The following is a 26,860-nucleotide window of genomic DNA, read 5'->3' on the forward strand; positions in this document are numbered from 1 at the left end:
TTTTAGGTCCCACACCAAGCTCAACAGGAACAGGTGGTAGTTTCTTAACGGTTTGCTGCCACGTGGAATCTGAAACCACATCAGCAAATTTTTGTACTGTGTATTATTAGAATCCAGGTCTTCCAGCAACCAAAGCTGGCATAATGAGAGCAACAAAATGAATACTGAATTATAATCCAAAGAATAAAATAAACATTCATGCATCTGTACTAATATGATTTAATAAATAAATGTATGAGAAGTGACACTAGTTCCTTATGAAAGAATTCCAATTAATAAATGCAGAAGGAATGAAGGAAATAGAATATTGCTACTAAAACATACAGTAATAACTGCTGCACGCAAGATACACTTGAGCTCATCTAATCCAGGTTCCTCCATTTTGATACACAAGAAATCGAGGGATCGGAATCAAAGTATGGCTAGTCTATGGGCTCACCGCAAGCCAATGGCAGATTCAGGAGGAGAACACAAAGATTTTTTTTGCTGTGTTTCATCCCTGATGGATCACATATCAGCAACTTCCAAAACTTTAGGAGATCCCACCATCACTTCTGGCGCTTGAACTATCTCCACGATATCCCTGACAAACTGCTTCTCGTCCCCAATTTAAAATGGCTCCGATGAGAAAGAGTCATGACTTTCAAAAGGAGACCATTACATTTCCAGAAAAGCTCTCATGGTTGGAAGGTTTTAAATATTAAACACAAACATATTTCCCTGTTACTGTTACCATTGATCCCGGTTCTGTAAACTGGGACAGTTAAAAAACAATGTAGTCACCAGAGAGCCCTTCAAATAAGCACCGGCAGCTCTCATGTCTTCCCTGACTTTCCACTAGTTCGTCTCCTCCAGACACTGCTCAGGATTTTAATGTCTTCTTTGAGTGTGATGAGTTTACTGGACTGGCCACAAATGAGGGCTGACCCACTAAACCGTGGGAGGACTACCACCACCCTTATGAAAGATCCTCTATTTGTATTATGCAATCCAAAATCACACCAGCTTTTTTACTAGGTGTTTTTCCCCCAGTAACTGCATCATATTTCTGGTTTATACTGAGAGTAACCCCAACAAAAACTCTTGGTTTTTGCACCAAGAATTCTAGAAGTCTAGAATTCTGCACAAGACTCTACATTTTTCCATGTTAAATTTTACCTCACTAGATTTGAACAGAAACTTCCAATTCCAGTATTATTTTTTAAAGAAATGTGTTTAGTAATCTTACTGCCACAGAATGCCTAAAAAGGTGAATAAATATTTTTTAATGGTTTTAATGTATAGTTCATTCCCAAGAAAGAAAACCTCAAGGGGTCAAGAAAAATTAGAAGAATCCAGAGAGGTGATTTAGTGTTGTATGTGTACATGGTATATCTGCTGATCTCTTAAGACCTAGGCTTGTTTTAATTTTTACCACAAAGGGATAGGATTCAAAGTGGAAGGTCTGTACATGTTCAGTATCAGATCAATAAAGCAAGGATTCTAAAAACTCAATAGGCAGTTTGAAACAAATTAGTCTACGTTGAAGAAAGCCTTAATGAACTGAAAGACATACTTGAATGCAATACAGAAAGACAAAGAAATTAAAGTTATTAAAGAGTAATTAACAAACGAACATAAAATGAGAAAGACATATGTAATCATAGGAGATAACAGCCAAGAATTTCTTTTATTGCCACTTTTGTGAAACTGCACAACCCCAAATACTGTATAATATTTCACATATATACAATATATGGGATATACAGTATTTGGGATTCTGCAGGTTCACAAAAATGGGTTAGAGGAGTGTACTAGTGTGTATATTTTTCTTTGGATTGTTGTATTTCCTTAATCTGAGGTTTTACATCTATCATAAATTCTGAGAACTTCTCAGCTGTTATCTCTTGTGATGATAGATAGAGAGGTACATTTTAAAAGTAGACAAAGAATACTTATAAAAGGGGGGACTCCTTTCAAAGTGATCACAATGTCTTGAAACTAAAGAGCCCCCATGCAGTTAACTTTGCTTATGATGTGAAGTTCATTGTGTGTGTGCACACTTAAGTTTACTGCATCATAAACTATGTACAGTTATTCCATTAATGCATATTTTACTTTTTAAAATAATCCTTTTTGGTGTCTATAGAGTCTCAAGTTAAAAAATTCCTTGTGTAGGAATTGCATTTGTTTGTATGTGCCTTTAAGTAATCTGGAATATTTCACAAGAACATAGCAAAAGCAGTTGCCTGGTAGGATGTGGGGAAGGGGTAGTATAGTGAGTGGAAACTGGGGAGATGGCAGAATTAAATATGTGACTTTTCACCTTATAATATTTGTTATTTTTTGACACATGTGAATGTAATATCTCTGAAAAAAATAAGCAAAAAATAAAATGACTTCAAAAAAAGTGGACAAAAACAACCAGAATAACAACTAAACCAATAGGTGAGTTCCCAGTAGCAACAATAAACGTTAGAAAATAATGAAGTAAACCTTGACAAAAAAAGACCTAAAAAACCCTCAATCTAGAATTTCATACAGACTTAAAATATTTTTCTAGAATACGGGGATAATGAAGATATTATTAGGTGATCAAAAACTGAGACTGAACCAGTGAGAGACTCTCACTAAAGTAATATCAGGAATATATATTTCATAAAGAAAGCTAGCTTTGAAGAGAAGTCTAAAATCAAAAAAATCAAAAAGATTTTTAAGAAAATAAAATGATAAACAGCATTTATCAGTTTACATAAGTGTAAAATAAACTTTCACTGTATAAAACAAATATAGTACAGTCTAATTTGTGGAAGTAAAAATAAAGAAAACTGAAATAGAGGAAAATAACAAAAATACTGAAAAACAGAATATAAATCAGGAGGGTGGTCATTTGAATTACAGTGTTCTAATGTTCCCATATTGCCCAGGATAAGGATAAAGATTTTAAAACATTAAAATTTTGCTAAATTAAATATACTTTATAACATATAGTATAACTACAAACAAAATAGAAATAAAATATATGATTTCTAAAATGGTAGATGGAAAAATATAGTAGGAAAAACTGAAATGTAAAAATTGTATTTTGGCCTTTATTTTGAACTAATTCTTAATTTTGAACTAGGCAACCTAATTTTTATTAGGTATCTCTATAGTGTTTTGTTCTATAAATCTATAAATTGGCTTCAAATCATCCTTTCTGTTTTGGATATTAATGGTCCAACTGATTACACATAATTTCTTCATTTCCACTACAGTCAATCTGATCTCATTCTATAACTATTTCCAGAACTAAATCATAATTATTCTGCCTCAAGTTCAGAAGTACAATATCACTTTTATTCACTCATTTATTCACAAATATTTATCAAATGGTGGTATTTTTAGAACCATGAACTTTGGACACAGTGGTACTGACGGTGAAAGTACTGATTTGGGCATAAATGGAAATCCCAAGCTACTACCAGCCTTGTTCAGTTATAGGGAGGGTGGTGGGGCAGAGCGATTGACTTATTTTATTTCACATAAGTTAAAATGTTCTGGTTTGGGAAGAGAAAGTGCCAGGTAAATAAATTGCACCTCTTTTAGTGAATACATTCAGAGTTTGCTATATATTAAGTAATCAAGGATTTATGAACCTCAAAATTTTAACAAAATTTCTTACAAAATGTTTCTCTCTTCCTGGGCATGTGTATTTTTTAAAAATCTGAATGTGATAGAGAATCAACTTAATGTTGTATAGCGGCCAGGCTACTATTAATGATATATTTGAAAAGCATGGTGCTTCTTGATTTTTAAACTACATGAAATCTATACCCTTTCGCACTGAAGAAGAGGAAGCTAATCCATTTAGGGATAGAATAATGTAGGCAAAAATCCTCACAGTAAATTATGTCACATGGCCCACAAGGGACAGTGAGTGGGACTACCATAATGAGAGCTCCCGAGATCTCAGGTCATTTCATTTACAATCTGAAGCCCTTCCTCACCCAAAGCTTGGGTCTCCAATGAATATCAGGTTCTTTTTAATGTACTGGTTTCAGAATCCAAAACATTTCCGTAAGGGAACCACAGACAGTCTTATGTGCTCTTGCAATGGAATAATAATCTCTCTTAATCCTATACTCCATGTTAGGAACTAAATAAAACAGTGTCACTCACACTCTCCTCCAGCCTCTCCAAGCTGCCCTCTGAGGTACCTTCATAAGAAGTCACCCCTGGATGTGGAACACTGAGGACAGCACCTAAGTAGAAAAAGAAAAACATGAGTATGAATCCAGTCCCTGAATAAATCAGAATTCACATCAGAAACTAAGGAACAGAGTACAGAACCATTCCATAAAGCAGTTGCTTTTTCATTCTGGAAATTCTATGCATTCTAACCCTAAGACACATTTGCATAGCGTCTTCCCAGAATAAGAATTATGATTCACTCATTCATCCAACAAGCATTTACTGAACACCCAGTATATGTCAAACTTTATGCAAGACACCAGGGATACTGGCAAAGTTTCTACCCTCAAAGCATTCTCTAGTAAAGGGGACAAATATTGAATTAAGTAACACTTCCAGAGAGCGGAAGTGGGCAAAGGTTGGAGACTGATCATGAATCGATCATTGTTGAAGTTGGGCCTCATTGTGCTATTCTATTTGTACATATGTTTTGAAATTTCCAATAAAGGGAAGCTTTTAAAAAATAGGTAATAAGGAAAGCAACTAACAACTTACAGGAAATAGAGAAGTCAAAGGAACATGCTAAAGCACACAGAATGCAAGCAGAAAAATCCTTACTCTGGGAAACTCTACAAGACAAATGACAAACGGGAAACCTGGAGAGGTTCTACCTATTGACATGAGCAGTGATTACGCAGTGTTTGCCTTACAATATTCTTTAGATTGTACATCTGTTTTAAGCAATTTTCTGATTTGTACCATACTCAAAAATTAAAGATTTTTAAGTACCCATAGCATAATGCCATAAATTTTTTAAAAAATTACTTTTCCTTGAGGCTCTTAAATAACATATATGGTGAGAGAAATACAGTACTTTTCAAATGTGAGCTGAAAAATAATTGCTAGCAAGACTGTGTTAAACCATAAATAATTTCAAAAGAAAAGTACATAAAGGCACAAAAACATACCTCCTAATGTTGAAGTATCACCAACAGGAACTAAAGATGACTGTTCAGGGCTAGGAAAAAAAAATGTTTGGTGTTAACAAGATGACAGTAATGTGAGGGTTTACTTGCTTTTCTCCAAAAAGGAATTCAATAAATCTTCATAATTTATTTATTTACTTTTATTGATTCCTACAAAACCAGAATCACACTATACAAAGTACTCCCATACTTACTATATTATTCCCCCTGTTTTATTTCTTCTTAAATTTATTAATATGTGAAATTACTTTCTTCATTTATCTACTTCTTTCTCTGTCTCCAACCCCTTAAACCTCTCGAACGACATTGTCTAATATGGTAGTCACTGTACATATATGGCAATTTAAGTTAACTAAAATTAAATAAAGTTTAAAATTCAGTTCCTCAATCGCACTAGTCACATTTCAAGTGCTCAGTAGTCACATGTGACTAACGGCTGCCACATTAAACAGCACAGGAAAGAATATTTCCACAACCACGGGGAACAATGCTGAATGGGGCTGCCATAAGAATCTAAACTCCATTAGACCAAGGACTTTGCCAGCCCTGTTCTTGCTGTTTCTCCAGACTAAATAGTACCTGCTACTCAGCAGACATTACTTAGATATTTTTGAATGAATAAATAAATAAATACTATTGACAAAGCAGTATAGAAGACATGTGTCATACAGTTGTGAACAAAACACCCATGGTCTCTGAAAGTTACAGTCTTACAGGAAATAGGCACCAAATAAATGATTATAAATACAACAAATAGTACAGACTGGAAAATACTGGCTTCTAAGGGGAACATAAGCACAAATCTCATCTAATTTGAGAGATCATAAAAATCATAAAAATGTTTCATATAAAAAAGTCAAGCTCAGAGAAATGACTTGCTGTAGGCCCCATTGCCAGGACCTCAGGTCTCCCAGCTGTCCTTTAACCGCACGACTGCAAGCGAAGACCACCAGGAAATAATCTGAGAAAGTCCTCACTTTAAAGGAAAGAAAGTGGGTTTTTGCAACTCCAAATTTCCACATACTCAAAAAATATGAAAATAAAATTATAGTAATTTGGGGGAGTTTTAGAACTTCAAAGTTCATGTACCTGTCCTGAGCGGAATAGGCTCCTCCATTACTCTTTTTCGAAGGAGCTGGATTGTGATGACACCAGCTTTCAACTCACAGCCATTGAAACTCTTCAACTTTACACAAGTCAGCCTCCTAAGGTGATTCAATCACAGTCAAAAATGTTTCCCCACAGACTTGCCAGTGGCAGTGAGTCCCATCTTCAGAACAATTCCTTTAGGTTGCCCTACTGCTCTAAATTAGCTCACTGAGTGAAGCGGCCTCAAAGCCACCAGATAAACATGGCACACATCTTTTTTTAATCCTCACCTCCCCTGAGGACATGCTTGTTGATTTTAGAGAGAAGGGAGGGGAGGGGAGACAGAAACATCAATGTGAGAGAGAAACATTGATCACTGATGTGATTGATCTTGCACAAGCCCTGACCAAGGACCAAACCTACAACCTAGGCTCATGCCTTGACAAGGAATCAAACCAATGATCTTTTGGCTTAGGCAACAACACTCACGCTGAGTGTTGGCAACTGAGCCATACCGGCCAGGTACACATACCATGGCACACAACATGAAGCAGCAATTTTACTTGAAGCAAAGGCAGTTGGGGAGCTAAATAACAACTGATACGTAATTTAAAATATTTTAATATTTTTTTAAATGTGGCCATATTATGGATAGTACATAAAGCTTAAATGAATGTTAAGATAAAACATGATAATTCAAAGACATGACATGCCTGGAACTGGAGCAGGGGGAGTCAACTAAGGCTATGATCCCTAAACCTCCAGGCTTCGGTAGAAAATTTGAGAAATACAGGTTTGTTTGTTTTGTTTTTAAATCTTAGCGTAACCATTCTTCCTGTTTTTAAAAATGCAGTTGTAACAGGGAATAAAAACTTTGTATTACTCTGACTTGCCATGAAATGAAATTAGAGTAAGTTATACTAACAAACTGATAAAAAGAACTCACATACAGTAGTTTCTTTGTAAGCATACTGTGCCAGCCATTCCACTTCCTGCTGGTACAATAAACAGCCGTGACCAGGACTTCAGGTGACACAGATCACCCAGCTGCAGGGATCTGGCTGCCACTGACCAGCTCCACGATGCTACCATTAAAGATCCATATGAGGACCAGCAAGGACACTGCCTGCACGACCCCAGCGTCTCTCCTGATCTCCTTCTTCTCCTTGTCCCTCTCCGTCCTTACAAAACCGCCTGCCTGCACTGACATGTGGAGATGGGCTTTGTGACTAGGCTCCCCAACTTCCAGGTTGCTGGCACCTGAATAAAACCACTTTCCTTTACATGAGCACCTGCCTTCTCCAGTATTAGCTTTCAAAGCTGCAGGCAGCCATCTCTGCATTAGGTTACACTGTCTAAAAAAATAACATACAGCATCCAGCAGAAGTAAGGCCTGCTTGAGTGTGGCTGGTAAGGTATGTGAATGTCTTGCATGAAATGGACAGCAATTTGAATATTTCACCTAAAATGTCATATAGTGTACTTGAGTGTGATATTGTACAGAACAAAGATGCAAGGAAAATAAGACCAGCAACACTGAAAGGAAAAGAAATCAACAGAGACAAGAGGGAAGGAGGGGGGAGCGGGGAAAAGGACGGGAGGGGGAAAGTCAAGGAACATATACCAAAGACTCATGGACAAAACCAAAGGGGAAGAGCTGAGGGAGGGAAGGAGGGAGGGAAGGAGGAAGGGGGCAAGGGAAAGTGGTGCGGGGGAGGCAGAGACAAATGTATTTGAAAAAATAAATGTAAAAGAAAAAAGATTTTGTAATAAAAAAAAGGGGGGCGTTATTTGTGCCAGACCCTTTATTAAACCATTACACCAAACCTATCACACTGTAGGTTATTCAAGTGTATTTGTAGGAAAGTGTAACTAAGTGAACGATCATGTAGAAGAACCTAAAAAAATACAACATCAGGATAAGTCATTACAATGTGTGATGAGCAGAGGAAGGCTGGGTGCTGAGGAAGCATCAAGAGGCCTCTTGGGGCACAGGAAGCAGAGCTAACAAAATGGGACTCAAATGCATTTGAAACAGACATTAACATAATCAGGCCTGAACATGGTCTATCAATTGTCCACAAGGCAGAATCCCTTCCTACATCCTCATTTGTTAAATTGAAAACTGAGGCCCAGATGGGTAAAGCCATTTTCCCAGGGTCACACAATATTGCAATGTAACTCAAAGTTCTACCTAAAATTCCTAACTGTATCCCATTCCTTTTTCAATAATAATAACAGGAAGAATGATTACAACTAAATGTATTAAGCCCTGTTACACGTCAGGCACTGTGCTAAGTAGTTTATCTTAGTTAACTCAAAACAATCTTAAGAGGAAAATACTGTTATCACCACATATACAAACGAGGAAACTAATGCTTCACATGGTTAAGAATTTGCCGCTGGTCACAGTTGACTGATGGAAGAGCTGTAATGTAAAATAGGCCTGTTGATTTCAGAAAACTCACTCTTACCTACCTTAACTCCTCACAACATGGCCTTTTTGTGACCTGTAGTCAGTCTCTAGAAGGGCAGCTAATCTGTTTCACCTTATCTTAATGAGAGTGGCCTACATAAAGAAAACAACCTAAAAGTCAAAGTGTACAAGGTCACAGAAAAAGGAAGGGAAACCCAGTCAGAGTTGGAGAGCTATGGAGAGCAATCAGGTACTAAGAACAAAGAGGTCAAAGTAATACAAAGTGTCCGAGCACAGCACAGTAACTAGAACAGGAGGCTGGGACAACAACAGAGAAACCAGACATCACCTGGAGTTGAGAGAAGTGTCCCCTACATCAAAATCAAATTCATGCTAATTCTCTAAGTAAGCAATCACAATGGAGAATTTTGCTTACATCAGCAACATTGGATTTCACTCACTGAATTCAAAATAACATTATTTTAATGATGGTAAGTAGGCAACTCTCAGTAATTCAAATCACTTGCCTAACACTCCAACACCTAATACCTCAGCCCTCCCACTGTCTTGTCAAAAGACAGTGAAGAACACTTAACAACAAGAATCCTTTCACATATTCTTATTAAGTAGGCCTCCTGCAGGGATCCCCTAAGATGTCACTCACAGGGAACTAAAACATAGAGTGGGGTTGAGTTTCAAGACAGAAATGCTACTTCCCTTCTAGGCCAAACCACAATTTGAAGTTATTCAGCTAAGACCTTTAGTTTAATACCTGAAGCAAACAACCCCCTACGGTTTTGTTTCCTCAGCTCATCCAGCACATAATTCATTCCTCACTACTACAGCCCAATCATGTCAACGGAATTCAGATGGGATTGCGTCAGAAAATATCACAGCCACATGCAGCAGAAGTTTAAAAATATAGTGGGCGTTGGTCAAGTAGCCCATTTGGTTAGAGGGTCATCCCGATACACCAAGGTTGTGGATTCAATCCGCAGTCAAGGTACATACAAGAATCAACCAACGAATGCATAATAAGTGAACTAAAAATTGATAGTGTGCCCTTGCTCGCTCTCTCCCCCCCCTTTCCTCTCTCTAAAATCAATAAGTAAATTTTTAAAAAAATAGTGAAAACATAACCTCCTGTCTAGATTACTAACCCCCTTGACAATTTTATATGCTTTGCTTTGCTTTGCTCTTAACTCTGGTCATTGTAATCAGCATGTGACAACAAAGGAACTCTAGCCAGGAATCCTGGGTGCTAGTCCCAGATGTATTATTAACTTTATATATGAGGAAAAATATCTCACTTGGTCTGGGCCTCAAAAACCTAATCTCCAAAAGAGAACTACCTCCCTGCCCTGCCTATTCCACAAAGGTATTGATGAAAACTAAACAAAATATTATGAGCAGAAGTATTATGAACTGTATGAAATGCTAAACAAATCTAGGAGAAAACAGGGTTTACTGAAGTAGTGACACATGTCATCCAACACAGGATTTTTTAGGATGTATATTTGTCTTTGTGATCTATGATAGGCACCCTGAACTACAAACGGAAATTAACTGAGGTACAAAAAAAACAAAAACCACAAAAACAAAAAAACAAATCCCAAAGAACAGTCCTTACACTGAGACTATCACCAGAGGCCATCACAGACTTGGGTGGCTGGGCAGGAATTCATTTAAATCATTTAACAAATATTTAATGAGCACATAGTGTAAGCCAAGCTTTATACTGGTTATTGAGGGCACAACAGTAAGAGCAGATAGGAGAGGTTAAGCAGCAACTGGAGCTAAGTGGAGATGCTTTCAAGATGTCTGGCTGTAATGGAGACAAGTGTTGGAGGAAAAGCCATTTGTACATAGGTAACATGGGAGAGACTTAAGCATGTTAAATGCTAATGGGAACAAGTTACTAATAGGACAAATTGAAGACACAGGAGAAGGAGAGAAACAATGACAGGCAGAGATTTCTAAAAGATAAGATTGGATGCAATGTCCTGAGTAAGGTAGGAAATTTTGGGGGTTTTTTCTTGTTTTCTAGGAGAGTTAGCAGATGACAGAAGGAACTTAAAACAGCACAGAGTGGAGTATTTGGTGTTAAATCCTAAAACAGCAGATGGGTAAGAAGTCCCATAGAAAAAGCAATTTAGATTACAGGGGAGAACTGGGGTAGGCAGAACAGTGGCCTCCCAAACACATCCAAAGCCTAATCCCCAGAACAGGTGAATGATGTTATTCACAGGGAAATTATGGTTGAAATTAAGGTTGCTAACCAGCTGGCCTTAAAGTAGGGAAAATATCCTGGTTTATACAGGTGGGTCCATGTAATCACAAGAAGCCCTAAATGCGGAGGAGGGAGGCAGAAGAGGGTCTGAGTGATGGAACGTGGAAAAGGCTCGCCCGGCCATTGCCGGCTTTGAAGATGGAAGGGGGCCTGGAGCCAACCAATGTGACCGGCCTCTAGAAGATGGAGAAGGCAAGAAAGCAGGTTCTTCCATAGAGCCTCCAGAAAGGAGCATGGACGTGCTAATACCTTAAGGCCTGTGTCAGATTTTTAAACTATTGAACTATAAGATAAATTTGTTGTTTTAAACTACCAAAGTTTGTGGTAATTTTTTACAGCGGTGATAGAAAACTAATACAAGAGTCTCTTAACAAAGAGAATATGAGAATGATCTCCAAAAATCATAAAAATAAATCTAAGTACTAAGAAATGATATGCAAACTAAGAGTTTTTAAGGGATCACAATGGTACTCGGGTTAAAGAAAGATGGGCTTAGTGAATTCTTAGACCTCCCCTGTTTCACCCCCAGTGTTACCTAATTTCAGGTCATCCTAGTTCAGCAACTACACCAGTGGGCAGCTTCCACCTTAACCCAACCTGTTCTGCTTTAGTTGCATGGGAAGTATACAAACTTTTAAATTCTCAGATTTTAATTATATATATATATTTTTTTTTAATCATATGACATAGAATCTTTTGTAGCTGGTGCCTGATGTCTTTTACCTAACATAATGCTTTTGAGGTTCACTGTGTTAACAGTCACACAAAGTGCATGTATCAGTCATTCATTCCTTTTTTTATTGTTGAAGAGTACTCTTTCATGAAAAAATTCAGTTACGGTTTAGTTCATAAGTACTGTTAATTTTACATATGCCTTATTTTCTAAGGATAGTGAACAACATTTTGAGTCCCCTCTTTTACTCGTACAGACAGTGCTTCGTCAATAAAAATACATGATATGGTCAGTTTTGCAATGATGCTGATTTGTGAATGTGTTCCAATGTGATTAATATACTAGAAAATAACTGAGCATAATGCAGGTTTCTCCTTTATGTATACACAATTTCACCGCAAGGGACACTGGTGAATGCATAAAAAGGCACCCAGTTAAAGTGAGCCACACAGAAATATACAACACACATGCACGCTGCACCCTAAACACCTCCCAGCCAGCTCAGTTCACTCCACGCGCTATGAGCCACACACGTCCTCCAACAGCATCACAGCTTTTCATCCTATTTCCGATAACCCTCCCTCCACCATTGTATAATAACCCACAGGCTACAATCTTTCCAGCGTCCACTTCCACAGGCAAACTTCAGAGCTTCTTCCAGGTTAAAAGCCATATTTACTTAGCATTTATGGACTTCTTACCAGATAAGATCTGTAAAATGAGCTATCATTTTCACCAGGTACAAACATGAAGATCCCTGGCCCTCGCAGGGCTCACCGGATTATTTAGCCCCCCACCTGTGTGTTGCAATAGCAACCACAAGGGGGCTCAGAGCTCTGCCTCTCACTGGTGACGATTTCACACTCAAAAAAACTACATGGCCCCACACCTAACTAGGTGCTCAGTCTCAGGCCCCAGCCTAGACCCAGTAACAATATTGGCTTTATGAATAAGTGAGACCACCGAGAGGCCTGTTTCCCTCCTATTTACTCGTGTTCGATTTGAAACATACATATACCACGCCACCACCCACACGTATACCCCAACCAGGCTTTTGCCTGGACTCTGCCCAGGCAGGATCTCTGGACACTGACTTGCCTGCTTGGTTTTTCAATGTTCTTCCCTGTAATTTGAGGCAGAGTTCTGGACCCCCACCTGGATTTCATGCCCTAGCAGTGCTTTTCTAAATAATCACCCATATGCTGGCATAACCTAGATATTCTGAGTATGGAGAGAACTGGTAATCTTTAGCCCCTGCAGGCTCAAAATCTCTCACCTTCTATGATCTATTTGTTCTGATACTGCCCAGGAGCCAGAAATGACCCTACTCTGAAACCTACAGGGCAATGAGGCCAAGCCTAACACTGGAGGATTGATTCATCAAGATTGTGCTATTCCTAGACTTTAAAATCATAATTATCATTCCTCAGTAAAGTGACCCACACCACCACCCATCATTTAGTAAACTATCCTCCACTAAGGGGTAGCATTTCAGAGCAAGGTTATCATTAGCCTGTAAGCCTTGACAATAGCAGATCATTCCATACTCCATTTCCTGAAACCTAATTTCTCACCCAAGAGACAGGAATAAGTCTACCTCCTAGTGAGGTGAGACAGTAAACAAGCACAGTGGCTGTGGTGGTGGTCTGGAAAGGGAGTGGCCTCAGATGAGGAAAAGCATTTGGACTCACCCACAGGCTTGGTCATTGCAGGAACTGGCAAGAAAATAGAAAGGGAGCATTAAATTTGGGGTGAGTCTTGGAGTAGGTATGATACATTTCTGTGGCCAAATATGAACTTAGGGAAAAAAAGACACTTACCCACTCACAGTTTCCTTTGTGTATGCTAGTTTCTAAGGAAAACAAAGATAATGATTTTTTAAAAAAAGAGAGAGACTGCGAGTTAATGACAGTTAATAAGCTGTAAATATTATAAAACTGATTGCATAGAGAACACTAATGCCCTAACATTATAGAATCTATGTTATTATCTCTATAGTTAGACAAATAGGTAAAGCAAAGTGCTAATGATGCCAAGTTTGTTTTGCGACTGTGAGAACATCCCGACATGTAATCTCTGTTTATGTGCCCAAAAGTTCCCGTGCTCTCTTTCAATGGGCAGAGATTAATAGACAGTACCTGCTAATCACTCCAAAATAGTCTACCAGTTAGAGATTGGGAGTTTCACATTAACCTTCCATGAACTTATAATCAAAGTATTTTGTGATGTAACATATTTATAGTAACTCTCATCCTAGAATAACATAAACATGTAGATGAAATAACTGACAAATCTGCTTCTCCAAAATTCAGACAAAAAGACAAATTGTATCAATTATTGGCTTATGCCTGTCACATTCCAAAGCAAATTGTCTCCAAATTTCCTCTAAATTAGTCATTTTCTGTTGAGACCAGTATGATATAAAGAACACTAGTAACCAGGAGTCAGAAGACCTAGTTCCAAGTCCCATAGAGGCAAATCCCCAAATCTCTCTGGTGCTAGGCCTCAATTTCCTCATCTGTAAAATGGAGAGACTATTATACCAAACAACTCATTGTTCTTCTTACTCTACAGATTCTCCTAGAATAATCTAAGCCACTCTCATGGTTATAATTACCACCTCAAGGCTGGTGATTCTGGTCACTATTTATAACCACTCTCCATATCTTTATACCTGAACATCAAGCAATTCGTATTTCACAGATAGCTCAGATCAACACATTCAAAAGTGGACTTATTCTCCTTCCATTCACCATCTACAAAGCTGCTTCCTTTCCGAGTTCTCGGTTTCAGTCATCCAAGCTAGAAACCGAGAGCGTTCCTGGGCTACTTCTTCATCCTATCCCACTCTCACCAATACTTGACTTTAATCCGGGCAAGACTAGACATGACTAATCTCGTTCCCCACTTACGTTTCGCATGCTCTCTTTATCTATTTCATGGCCTAGGTAGGACCCTCACCACCTCGGGCCTGGAGCGCTGAAGCAGCATCCAACCTGGTCCCTGCTCTAGTCTTGTCCCCTCTATTCCACCCTATGGTGTATAGAAACCATAATGATCTTTTTAAAATTGAAAACTATCAGCCCTGTGACTCATCTAGTTAAAACCCTTCAGTGGTTTCCTATTTTCTAGAGAGTTAAACACAAACTTGTTAAGTTAGCCATTTTTCCAGTCTGATCTCCTTCCATTTCCAGTACACTGGCCCAAGTCATTCCCTACAAACACTTGGCTCCTGTTGTCCCCTCTGCCTAGAATGTCATCCCAAACTCCTCCTCTTCTAGCTAATTTGTATTCGTTGTTTAAGATGCAATCCAGGTAACACATTACACCTTTGTCTGAATGTTCTACTAAGTAATTACTGAAAGTATGTTTTCTATGCCTTTAAAACTAAAGTTACTAAAATTTCCACTTGTAAGAAACAGTACTTCAGGCAGAAGCTTACACTGAACTGCCTGCACTATGTCCCTGCCATCTGAACCAGCCCTTATAAAGGAGTTCCTAGAATCCTATTTCAACCAGTAGCACTGAGGCTTTCCCCACCCAATCAGAACTGCACAGCTGCATCCCCTTCAATTTCTTCACCTACCAATCAGAGCAGCTCCATTCTGACCAATCAGGACAGTGCCTTTTAGGCCAATCTAACTGCAAAAGGATTTGGTGTCCTCATTTGCATGAGGACAAACCAATCAGGGACCAGGGGCAGGGACTTCCGTCTACATAAGTCAGCTCCCCTCTGGCTCTGGGAGCACACTTTCCTTTTCCACTGAAGACTGTGTATCCCCAGCTAAGCTGAAACAATGAAGGTATCTCGCTCAAGCAGAATGGAGCAGACCAGCGCAGGGCAAAGCAGACCAGCTTGGAGTAAAGCAGAGCAAACCAGTAAAGAGCAGAGCAGAGCTGTCTACCTGGAGAGGGGCCTGACCCCAGGGCCACCTGGCTCCAAGGCCAGCTCACAGCCATGCTGTTTTTACTGCTCTGTATCACAAAAATTGAGCTGTTTTACAGTGAATAAAGTTTCCTTCTTCACTGCACCCCAAATTGGGGATTCCTGCCTTGAATTCACACCAACGAAGACCATCAGTTGACACAATGTAACATCCCAAGAGGCTGTTGTTACCGTAGTAACTCCACATCATACATATTTGCTGCTGTACATTTGATCCTATATCAGGAACACAATGAAATAGACAGTGCTGATATGAATGTGTATGTGTGTGTTTCTTTCGCTGAACAGCCATTCCACGTTGGCCACTGCAGGGTGTAAAACTGGCAGTGATTGAGAAGGGAGGCCCAGCAGTTTCAGGAAAAAAAACATGGATTTTGAAAAAGAGAACTGGGTCTGGATTTCAGCTCCAGCCTATCTGGTTTTGTGACATAGGATAAGCAATTTAATAACTCTCAGAGGTTTATATTCTTAGCCTAAATCTTTGCTGAGTACTACTTCCAAATGTTGACATTTATAGAGAAGACTGAAGCTCTTATTGGATTAATAGTGTTTATTATAATGGCAAGCGCCAGGGCTGCAAACATGAGGCCATACCCTAAGGCAGCTCACTCGAAGAGCCTAATTCAACAAATGAGAGCAACGCAGGGGCTTGCCACGGGTCCTTTTTCCCTTTAGGCCCCAGCTCTATATACACACCCTGCCTATAGTTCAGCAATTCCTTTCCTTGCTACTACACTTACCTTCATAATTAAGCTTCTATGTTCCACAGACTGGCTGAAATTTGTGCCCATTTCAAATATAGTTGTGATTCCACCCTCACACAAATTCATCCAGTAATGATATTCCTCACGCCCAGGAAGTCGATCCCAAAAAGTCCTGAAGGCTTCCCAGACAGCTTCTTGACACACTGAAGAACAGACAGAGGGGTATTTTAATAAAAAATTAACACACTTTGGGGTTGTCACAATGATTGTGGGCCTATTTATGCAGCTTCCGGAGACACTCTTGCCCACAGTGTCCTTTCTGGAGGGGCATGGGAATGATTCCCAGCCAAAGCCCTTCTGTAGCTGCATGTCCTGCTGAAACTTTTCAGCTCTAAGGAGAATTTTTATTCCCCATTCCTTTCCCTTGCAAAAGGGATGGATTCACCTCTTAATAGGCAAGGGTTTTTTTCCATCTCTTGAAAAAAAAATCCACGTTTATGTTTTACAAAACTGGAGCTGATGTTGAGCGTACTTCAGTAGGTGAATGGATAAACAAACTGTGGTACATCCATATGATGAAATATTACTCAGCAATAAAAAGAAATGGGCTTTCAAGCCATGAAAAGACATGGAGAAGACTTAAATGCGTATTGAAAGTGAAAGAAGCCAATCTGAATGTATGATTCCAATTATATGACATTCTGGAAAAGGCAGAACTATGGAAATTGTAAATAGACCAGCAGTTGCCAGGGGTTGAGGGTAGGAAGAGACAACTAGATAGAGCACAGCAGATTTTTAGGGTAGTAAAACTATTCTATATAACAGTGTAATTGTGAATATATGTCATTAATCATTTGTCAAAGCCCATCTAAGGTACAATACAAAGAGTAAACCCTAATGTAAATTATGAACTTCAGTTAAGAGTAATGTGTCAATACTGGCTCATCAATTGTAACAAATGTGACATACTAATACAAGATGGGAATAAGAAGGGAAAATGTTGGGGCAGACTGGCAGTATAGGTAACTCCCTGCGCTTTCTGCTCAACATTTCTGTAAGCCTAAAACTTCCCTAAAAATAAAATCTATTAATTTAAAAAAGATATGAGAACTAAAAAGAACAGAAAAATGCTATTCAGGAAAAATGTCCTACAGTAGTCAAATAAAAACTAATTCAATCTATCTGCTAAGTTATTCCATAGCATGAAATCTGAAAGGATGCTCAACAGGCTACCTGCACATTTTGCATAGCACTGAATGTCTTGTTATACTATAACCATTTCAGTGGCCAGATACAGGACACTGGACAACAGATAGATTGGGATGGGAGAGAAGAAGGGAGTAATAAGAGAGAAAGAAGGGCATAAATGGACAGAGATCAAAGAAATTATTTTTCATCTCAAGAAAAACTGAATACTTATCTGGCCACATATTGAGGTAGAGCCCCTAAACTCACAGAACCAGATCTAAATTCTAGCCCTAGATTGGCCACATACTAGCTTGAAAACCATGAGTAAATTACTTAGCCAGTCAATGCATTGATATATTCATCTTTTTTAATGGTATAAATAATTACTGCCCTATTTACCTTATCTGTGAAAGTAATTGATACACTGCATAGTGCTACATGAATATCAGATGTTATTATAATATTGCATACTGGTTTTCTGACAGTTGTGTGATGCAAGAAGACCGTCTAAGACAAAAAATCAACTTTTTAAGCTTTAACAGAAAGTGAAATATTTACTTATCGTAGGTATCTCTATCAGCTGGTTTTTCAGGGTTAAACTGAAGCATGGGTCGCAAACTTAATTTCTCTTTCAGTGAAAACAGATCCTTATTACTGCTGTATAGAACTTTTGATCTGACAACATACAGAACAGTCCAACAGGGACTGACTGAGGAAGAGCTAATAACTTGTAGAGTCATAATTCTTCCTTTCTTCTTCTTAAAACTTCTAAGTGAAAATTTAGTAAACACCAGAAGGCAATGCAAAAATGAAAATCAGGATTGGTAAAAACAGGCAAAAAGTGAATGCCAATAACACCTGATTATAAAATGAGGTGATTCAGAGAAAGTACAAAAAACTACTATGAGACCAAATAACTGTATGTCTATAAAGAAAGAAAAAATAAATCTCAATAACTTCTTCACAATATGCAGAAAATATAATTTGAAATAAGAAAGCTAATACTACGAAGGTCCAAAAAGAAAACATAGAAAAGTATCTACATGATTTGAGGATAGGTAAAGATTCCATAAACAGGACCGAGAAACCAACAACTATAAAAGAAAAAATAATGAAATTAGAATTCATCAAAACTAAAATCTTCTGCTCATCAAAGACACTATTAATAAAAATGAATAAGCAAGCCATATCTCTGGCATAAAATATCCAAAATACATATATCTGACACAGAACTGAGATTTGCGATATTTAAAGAATTCCTACAACTAATTTAAAAAAAAAAATTCCTACAATTTAAAAATAGGCAAAAGACTGGAACTGACACATCACAAAGGAAGAGACACAAACAGCCAATGACTATGGGAAAAAGTTAATTTGTCTTCAGACAAATGTAAATTAAAGCATCTGCACATGAACCAGAATGGCTAAAGTTTCTTACAAGAATGCCACCAAATTTTGGCAAGGATGTGAAGCAACCAGAAACTTCATTTTTGGCAAGAGTGTAAAATAGCACAACTATTTTGGAAAAAATATATAGGTAATTTCTTACATAAGTAAATATAACCAAAACTATAACCCAAAATTATTCCCCTCCCAGGTACTCCTTCAGGACACAAGAGGTAAGAATATATCCACAGAAAGACTATGTTGAATACCCAAGCAATTTTATGAATAATAACTTAAAAATGGAAACAATCCAGGTATTCGACAGCAGGAAAATAAACGAAAGGTCACACAATGGAATCAAAAGGAACAGATTACTAATTAATGCAACAATATGGGTGAATCTTGAAAAGCAAATGAAAGAGACCTTACACAAAAAGTAAATACTATTCTATCTAAATAAAGACCTAGGTGAAACTAAGGTTTCACCAATAACACCTACATGACAGGTGAAACTAAGATAGGGTTTAAAAAAAATTACAAGAGTGTTTGCCTTGTGGATGGGGAATGGAGGGAAGGCTATCTGGAAAGGGGAATAAAGGAGTTTTCTGGTGTAACACTGTCCTAAAATTTAAGAGAAGTTTGCATTATACCTGTGTGTACATTAGTCAAAATTGTATGGCGTGCTTAAGACTTATGCACTGCACCTTTAAAAAGGCAAACAAATACTAAACTCTAGTTAATGATATTCATGTTAACGTGTCTAGGGGAAAATGTATTGATGTCTAACTTATGAAATATGTCGAAGAAATAAGATGATTGGATGATAGATATGTGATAAAGCAAATATAATAAAATTAACTATAGAAGTGGGTGGCAAGAGTATGCTGTTTATCCTCCTTTCAACTATTCTGTATGTTTAAAATTTTTCATGAAATCTTAGAAAAGCATTATATGATAAATAAATGTAATTGGAGCATCCAGAAGTGATAGAAATCATACCAAGTTTCACAGCAGGCCTTCTCTTGGTCTCTTTCATGGATTCACAGAAATAGCATAAGCCGTCTCCTACAGGTAATGCTTTTGGGGATGTCCCCCACCTCCTACAAAAAGCCTTCAGCAATAAATGCTGGCCCTAAAATATCTCCACCAGAAATTCATTCTTTTAAGTCAAGCTAAACCATTTTATACCTACTCTATTAAAATGCAAATCCCAGAGTTCTGTTTCTAACATGAGAGAGTGAGGAGCCACACGGACCTACTTCCCAGCAAAACTGGTAAAAGCTATTTTAAAACTAACCATTCAAAGTCTCTATAAATGGTCCTAAGGGCATACAACAAATGAATAAACATTTATTCAGGAAAATCTACTAAACTTCGGTAAGAAAAAATGAAAGTCAGTAGTTTGAGCCAGGGCAATTAGGTAAGAAAAGGAAATAAAAAGCATCAAGTGTGGAAAGGAAAAAGTAAAACTATCTATATTTGCAGATGGCATGAGCTTGAATATAGGAAATCCTGAGGTATCCACTTATAAACATAGAACTAATAAGTTCATCAAGGTTTCAGGATACAAGGTCAATATACAAAAATTAGCCATGTGTCTATGCACCAGCAATGAACAAACCAAAAATGAACATAGGAATTCAATCTACAAAAGCATGAAATAAAATAAAATAAAATAAATACATGGGAATAAGTTTAACAAATGAAGTGCAAAACTCGTACTCTGAAAACAAACAAAAAAAAAATCCCAAAACATTCTTGAAACTCTGAAATAAATGGAAAAACTTCTCACTTTCATGGATTGGAAGACTTAACATTATTAAGGCGGCAATATTTACAAACTGATCTATCAAACACCGGCTGACTCCTTTATAGAAATTCAAAAACTAATTCTAAAATTTAAAAGGAATTGCAAAGGACTCAGAATAGCCAGAACAATTTTGAAAAAGAATAAATAAATTGAAATTCATAAAAATTTTTAAAAAGTTCTTCATGAAGGACAGCATCAAGAAAGTGAAGGCAGCCATGGCGCTGTGAGGTGTTTGGAAGCCAACAAATAGCACAGGGTCTGTAGAGCTGGCACTGCCCCCCGCCCGAGGCTGAGTGGGCGGTGTGGAGAGTGGTGGGCGTTAGTCAGGGTGGTGGGAGAAGGAGGTGGCTGTGAGTCCCTATAAAAGGCGCTGAAGCAAGACTCAAACCCTAAATTCCAGGAGGGTGAGTGCTGTGCTTTCACAGGCCTCTTCTTCATGAAGCAAAGTGTGTAAAGTTTGCCATAAAGGACAAACGAGTGAAATACTTTATACATGACAGTAGTTGGAATACAAATTGGGATGGATGGTTTCCAAAGAAGAATATTCAAATACGTGGACACCAACTGCAGAAACAGCAAGAACTTCAAAAAGCCTATTAGGAGCAGTACGCAGAAGGGAAGACAAGAGGGGCTGTTCTGCAAAATGAGACATCTGGCCTGCAACAGAAAAATGTTGAAGTGAAAATAAAAAAGAACAAACAGGAAACATCTGGAAATGAAGACGGTGGTAGTACCAGCGAGACAGATGCCTCAGCCTCCTCTCAGGAAAAGAGCCTGTGTGATCTTACCATTAAAACTAGAAAACATTCATGAACACAGTTCAAATTGAAGATTCCTGAAGAACTAACACCATGGCTTGTTGATGACTGGGACTTCATTGCCAGAAACAACTTTTTTATCTTCCTGCCAAAAAGAATGTGGATCCATTCTGGAGGATTCTACAAATTATAAGAAATATCTAGGAAACACGTAATAAGAAGTATGCTGTTAATGAAATTGGGGTAGAGGAAGCAGGGATAAAGAAATACTTCCATGTAACGTTGGGCACTACAGATCTGAGACCGCAGTGTGCTGAAGTCCTTGCAGATCACCCTGATGCACCCCGGTGTATGGAGCGCCACATATACTGAGATAATTTGTACAGATGGGACTGATGTTGGCCTGTACGCCTTTGGATGAGAAGAGCCTTACTTTATTACTGACAAAGTAATTCCTAAATACCTGACAAAGAATTCTGCAACTTTGTTTAGAGCCACCGATTATGAAGTGACTCCTGAGTACCACCAGGAAGCTGTGTGAGGCACTCGCTTACATTTATGTTTGGATCTCTGTAACACATTTCTGCTTTCAGTCCTTCTCTTCTACAAATGATATACTTTGAATATGTTGGAATATAATAGTATTGATGTTTATTTTGTTTGATTTTAAATAGAGAAAATAAAAGGGGTTATAGCTCCTTTTTCTTTTCATTTTAAAGTTGCTACCAGTGTATTATTGATGGACAATAGAGAGACATACTGTAGAGTATTCAAAAGCTGCTTTTAAATACTGATGGTTCTATTCCCTTGATACCACGCATTTTTATAATATAATATGTGTTAATGCTACATGACAGAACGCTCTGATTCCTAGTACCAAAAGTTCAATTTAGCGTATATAACTAAACACACACATCTATTTGTGCTTTTTTTTTTTTTAATTGGCACTCAAAGTAAATAGCCCATCCTTTGCAAATCATCTATGTTGGTCCTTAGGCATTTTATCTTTGCTCAGATTGTTGAAGAGTGGTGGCTTGTTTTATGGGTTTTGTACTTGTATCTAACACATGTTTTAACATGACAGGCGCAATGCATTGTATAGCTACAATTTCCTGGAAAAGTCAGTCTTTTAGGAATTTTTCTTTTTAGCGCTTCAATAAATTTTTTGAGCCATTGTTTTGAATTCAATATCTGATAGTTCCCTTGTCTCTATTTCATTTAGTTCTCTCTGTGGGGATTCTTCTCTTCCACTCATTTGAGGGGAACTTCATTTTCTTCCCATTTTTGTGAGAGTCTATTTATTTATTTATTTACTTACTTATTTTTGCTTCTGCTTCAATTGATCCATCTAGATTTCCTGACTTTGTGGATTAAACTTCTATGGTAGTAGGAGGGTCTTTATTTTTTTCCTTTACTTTTCTTTCTGTGCCTGCCTCTGATGATGTATCAGTCGTTGACCCTATATGACCTTGGGTCGTTTGCTTGAGCCTTCCAGGAGTCTACTGTCTGTGTCTGACTCCTGCTTTGAGCAGCTCTGTGACCCCTTTGGCCGGGGTCCACTACTTCTGTGGATCACTCTGCACTCTCACGCGGGCTCTGTCAGCGCACCCCCCAGCCCCAGGATCCCCTGCCCGCCTGCGCACGTGCGTGTGCCCCAGCCGGGATAGGGGGGGAGACTGGGCTTATTCACCTGACCTCAAGCAATCACCTCTCGCCCGCGCCTGGTGGGCGCCCCGGCACTGGTCAGTTTAGGGTCTTATATTGTGTGTTTTCCCTGCTTTTAGCTCTTTGAGGACTTGGCCTGCCCACGCAAAATGGAGACTAGGCGAATGGGAAGAAATCAGCTCTGGGACTCTCCGGTTAATCCTGTCTCCAGTCTCTCCTCCAGGGACTCTGGGCAGCTCTGTGACCCCCTCGGCTAGGGATCCAGCCTTCTGGCTCCGGCGCCCGCTTCTGCCTCTTTTGGGCATGGCCTGCTTGCGCAAATGGGGACTACGGAATGGGAAGGGACTCTGCTCTGGGGACCTCAGATAATCCTCCAGTTCTTTCCCCAATGCCTCCGTCTCTAGTCTCTCTCCTCGAGGGTCTCTGTGCAGCTGTGTGTCCCCTTTGGCCAGGGATCCTCTATTTCTTCCAGCCAGTCTGCACTCAGCCCCTAGTCCACATGCCCACAAGCTGTGTGCGGAGCGCACAAAAGGCAGGTTAGTTGATTCCCTTATGCCTGAGCGAGATGGTAGCTGCAGAGTGGGAGGTGAGTTATCACCGGGACTCTGCTGGTTACCATCTCTGTTCTCTTCACAAAGTTTTCCTCACCAATCTTTCCTCAGGCACCAGCCCACTCTCCTGCTGCCTCTACCCAGCGAGCAAGGGGGGTGGCTGCCACTGCAAATTTTTGCATTGGCCCTCTAAATGTCTCTTTGCATCCCCAGTCATCTGTCTCTGGCAGAGAGCGCCCCTAAGCTTTTCGGGGTTGCATTTTGTCTGTGTTTTTTCCTAGTTTTAGCTGCTATAGCCTAGGGGTCCCTGTTTATGGTTCAGACCCTGTTCTTCTCAGGGGGACCCAACTGGCCGTTTCAATGTCCCGCTGGTGCTGGTGCCCGTGGGCGCCCAGCCCACCCTCTCGAGCCTCCACTGCACTTCTCACCCATTGGGATGTGTGAGAGTTGAATCCACTGTCTGTCCGCAGCTCCAAGGCTCGTCTCCCACTATCATTCCATTGTTTTCCAGGTGATTTCTCCACTATTTAGTCGCAATTCCAGTTTGGTCTTGGGAAGAGGTCAGCGTGACTCCCATTTACTCCTCTGCCACCTTAAAATCCGAAGTATTTTCTCTTTACCATGCCAGTAACATTGTTGTAATCCTGAGGCACTGTCCCAGTCCTTTTAGCTTTAGAAGGCCCCTTTCTAACAATCCTATTTACAGCATCTATATTTTAGAGTCAATTATTCTAGAAAAGCTTTATTTTTCTTTTTGTTGGATTATTTTTCAATAATATCTCTTGAATTTATAAACACAAGAGTAAAGCAATTATAAGGTATAATAAGTCCCGGCTGGGTGGCTCAGTTGGTTGGAGTTTTGGCCCGTACACCAAAAGGCTGTGGGTTCAATCCTTGTTGGGGCACATGCCTGGGTTGCCGGTTCACCCCAAGTCAGAGCATGTACAGGAGGCGGCCGATCTGTTTGTCTTTCAACGTGTGTGTGTGTGTCTCCCTCTCTCTCCCCCTCCCTCCCTCACTGTTCCTCTCTCTAAAATCAATAAATATATCCTTGGGTAAGGATTTAAAAAAAAAACACATAATAACCACAATCCTTAAATGATTAGTTATTTCCTCTTTACTGCTTAACAAGAGCTACCTAGATATTCTGATCAATTTTTAAATAATATTTTTAAAAATCCAGGCAGTTTTGATAAATTATAAGCTGTCATTCTCATTCATCTTCAATTCCTTTATTCTCTTCTTACTCTCTGGAATTGGCCATTTCTGGCATATGCCTTGTACACAAAAAGCCAGGTCAATGGATGTCCATCAAAAAGGAAAAGGAAGCTTACTGCTTAATAATGTTTGATAGCCACCACACACAATTAAGAGACATAGATATACTCCAGAAATAAAAAATAAAACAGTGCTGATACATTGTGCCACTTTCACAAACAGAAATCAAACATATAAATATATGTAATATCTGTTATTTAACTTTTTCATTTTAAAAACACTTGCTTTTGTGAGGGAAGAAAAGGGAGAGGACAAAATGGAGGGAAATAAGATAAAGTAGCAGCTCAGACGGAATATCATAGCCCCGTGCCTGAAAAATAGCAAGTGCTAAATAAACACTTGTTGAATATATACACATGAATAAACAAGCCTGATTTCACTATCATTTCATCACCTATCTCTACTTGTTTACTAGCATCACAACCATATTATAGCTTTTTATTGGCTCTTGAGGGGCAAAAAATAAAGTTTGGGAGTCCTCCATACATCTAAGGGATAGATTATGGTCCATTAAGCAATTTGGTTAGTAAATATAAGAAAGAGAAAATGAATTCACATAATAAAAATGTATGAAATCAAGAATACTGTCTGAATAAAAATAAAATCCTAGTTTTCCTGTGTTTGGGTCCATTCTGAGAAATACCATCATTTTAGATATCAAAGTTTTGTGTGTTCCATCTGAGAATGAGCAGCATGTCTATAGAATGTCTACACTATGAAATACTGAAATTATACATTTATGTATATAAAATAACCAATTAGTCAAATAGGTAAGTATAGCTTGGTAAATATATTCTGTGACATATGTAGGCAAATCACTGTAATGAAGAAAAAACTATATATGTTATAACATAAACTGGCATTTTTGAAATGCTTAAAAATACTTAAATCATTTCCTCTGCTGTCATTAAAACAATGATAACTTTCCTCTGAATGTGTATAACTACTACATTCTTAGCAGGTCCCTTTTCCATAGCTAGGAGAAAGATAGCTGGCTCAGTCCCTAAATTATCACAAATTTTGAAATATAATGAGATACAACAAATCCGATAAAAACCACGTTTGAATTTCATTACAGGGTCCAAGGGTTTGGATGTTTGCTTACCTCGAACTTGAAAATACTTCACATGGTTTGCCACCGCCTCTGTAACACTTTCCTCTGGGCAGGTTTTTACTCCATTACGCAACAGAGTAGATCGCCTTCTTCTGAGCAACCACTGTTTCTCAGCTTCTCTGGGGTCCACAGGCCGTTTCTTTTCACTAGACAGATGAGGGTCCGCAGATTCTAAGTCAGCCAGGAGAAAAGAAACTGCACTCTTGGGTTCCTGGATTTCTTCTAAAGATAGGTAGGTTTGTGCTACAGAGTGAAAGCACAAACAAGCTCTCTGATGATAAACGAAGATACAGTACAAAAGATAACAAAGAAAAACTGACATTTGTGCCACATTTGGATTTGCTGAAGTCAATCTCACATTATAGATGTAGGTGTCTAAGAAGAGGAGCGAACCATTCAATCTTTTCTGCATTTAATTCTTACTCCTTCATTTCAAGATTGTTAGTTATTGAAGTCAAGTATACACCCAATTTCAACACAAGAAATAAAAAGAAGTTTAGACCAGTAAATACTAATGAAGAGGAAAACCAAAATTATTGAAGAGATTTTAAAAGTTTACATGAAGCCATATTAAAGACTAATAGAATAGTATTTGATTCAATTTCTTACAGCAGTCTCATCAAATGATACTATTTTTAGAGAATGTAAGATACCAAAAAAAAGATAAAAACGTCAATTTTTTAAATACCTGTTAATGATGGAAGGTTTCCTTCTATGAGGACAAATATCAAAATACCCAAAGAAATCTTCCCAAAATGAGGAAACATAATCATTTAGCCAAAACAAAAGGGATGAGGAATGGCCAAAATCCTTAACTGACCACCCAAAGCCTTGAAACTTCCAGTAACAAATTG

The 26,860-nt window shown here is 38.5% G+C and overlaps 1 protein-coding gene and 1 pseudogene across 1 annotated transcript in view; one reads left to right on the forward strand and one right to left on the reverse strand.

The window, feature by feature from the left end:
- Positions 1–26,779, reverse strand: part of IMPG2 (interphotoreceptor matrix proteoglycan 2) — a 64,709-nt gene extending 37,930 nt beyond the window's left edge. The window contains exons 1-6 of the mRNA XM_054577390.1: positions 26,695–26,779; positions 25,998–26,249; positions 16,293–16,459; positions 13,427–13,458; positions 5,121–5,170; positions 4,141–4,223 (exon numbers count right to left, since the gene is read on the reverse strand). Coding sequence (XP_054433365.1) covers positions 4,141–4,223; positions 5,121–5,170; positions 13,427–13,458; positions 16,293–16,459; positions 25,998–26,249; positions 26,695–26,779 — 669 coding nt within the window. The remainder of the gene's footprint in view (positions 1–4,140; positions 4,224–5,120; positions 5,171–13,426; positions 13,459–16,292; positions 16,460–25,997; positions 26,250–26,694) is intronic.
- LOC129073616 (mortality factor 4-like protein 1) lies at positions 18,865–21,939 on the forward strand (annotated as a pseudogene).
- Positions 26,780–26,860: the final 81 nt, after the last annotated feature.

The sequence above is a fragment of the Pteronotus mesoamericanus genome, unplaced genomic scaffold (assembly GCF_021234165.1).
Source record: "Pteronotus mesoamericanus isolate MK-2021 breed Mesoamerican mustached bat unplaced genomic scaffold, CSHL_Meso_final contig_42, whole genome shotgun sequence".
NCBI classification, from domain to species: domain Eukaryota; kingdom Metazoa; phylum Chordata; class Mammalia; order Chiroptera; family Mormoopidae; genus Pteronotus; species Pteronotus mesoamericanus.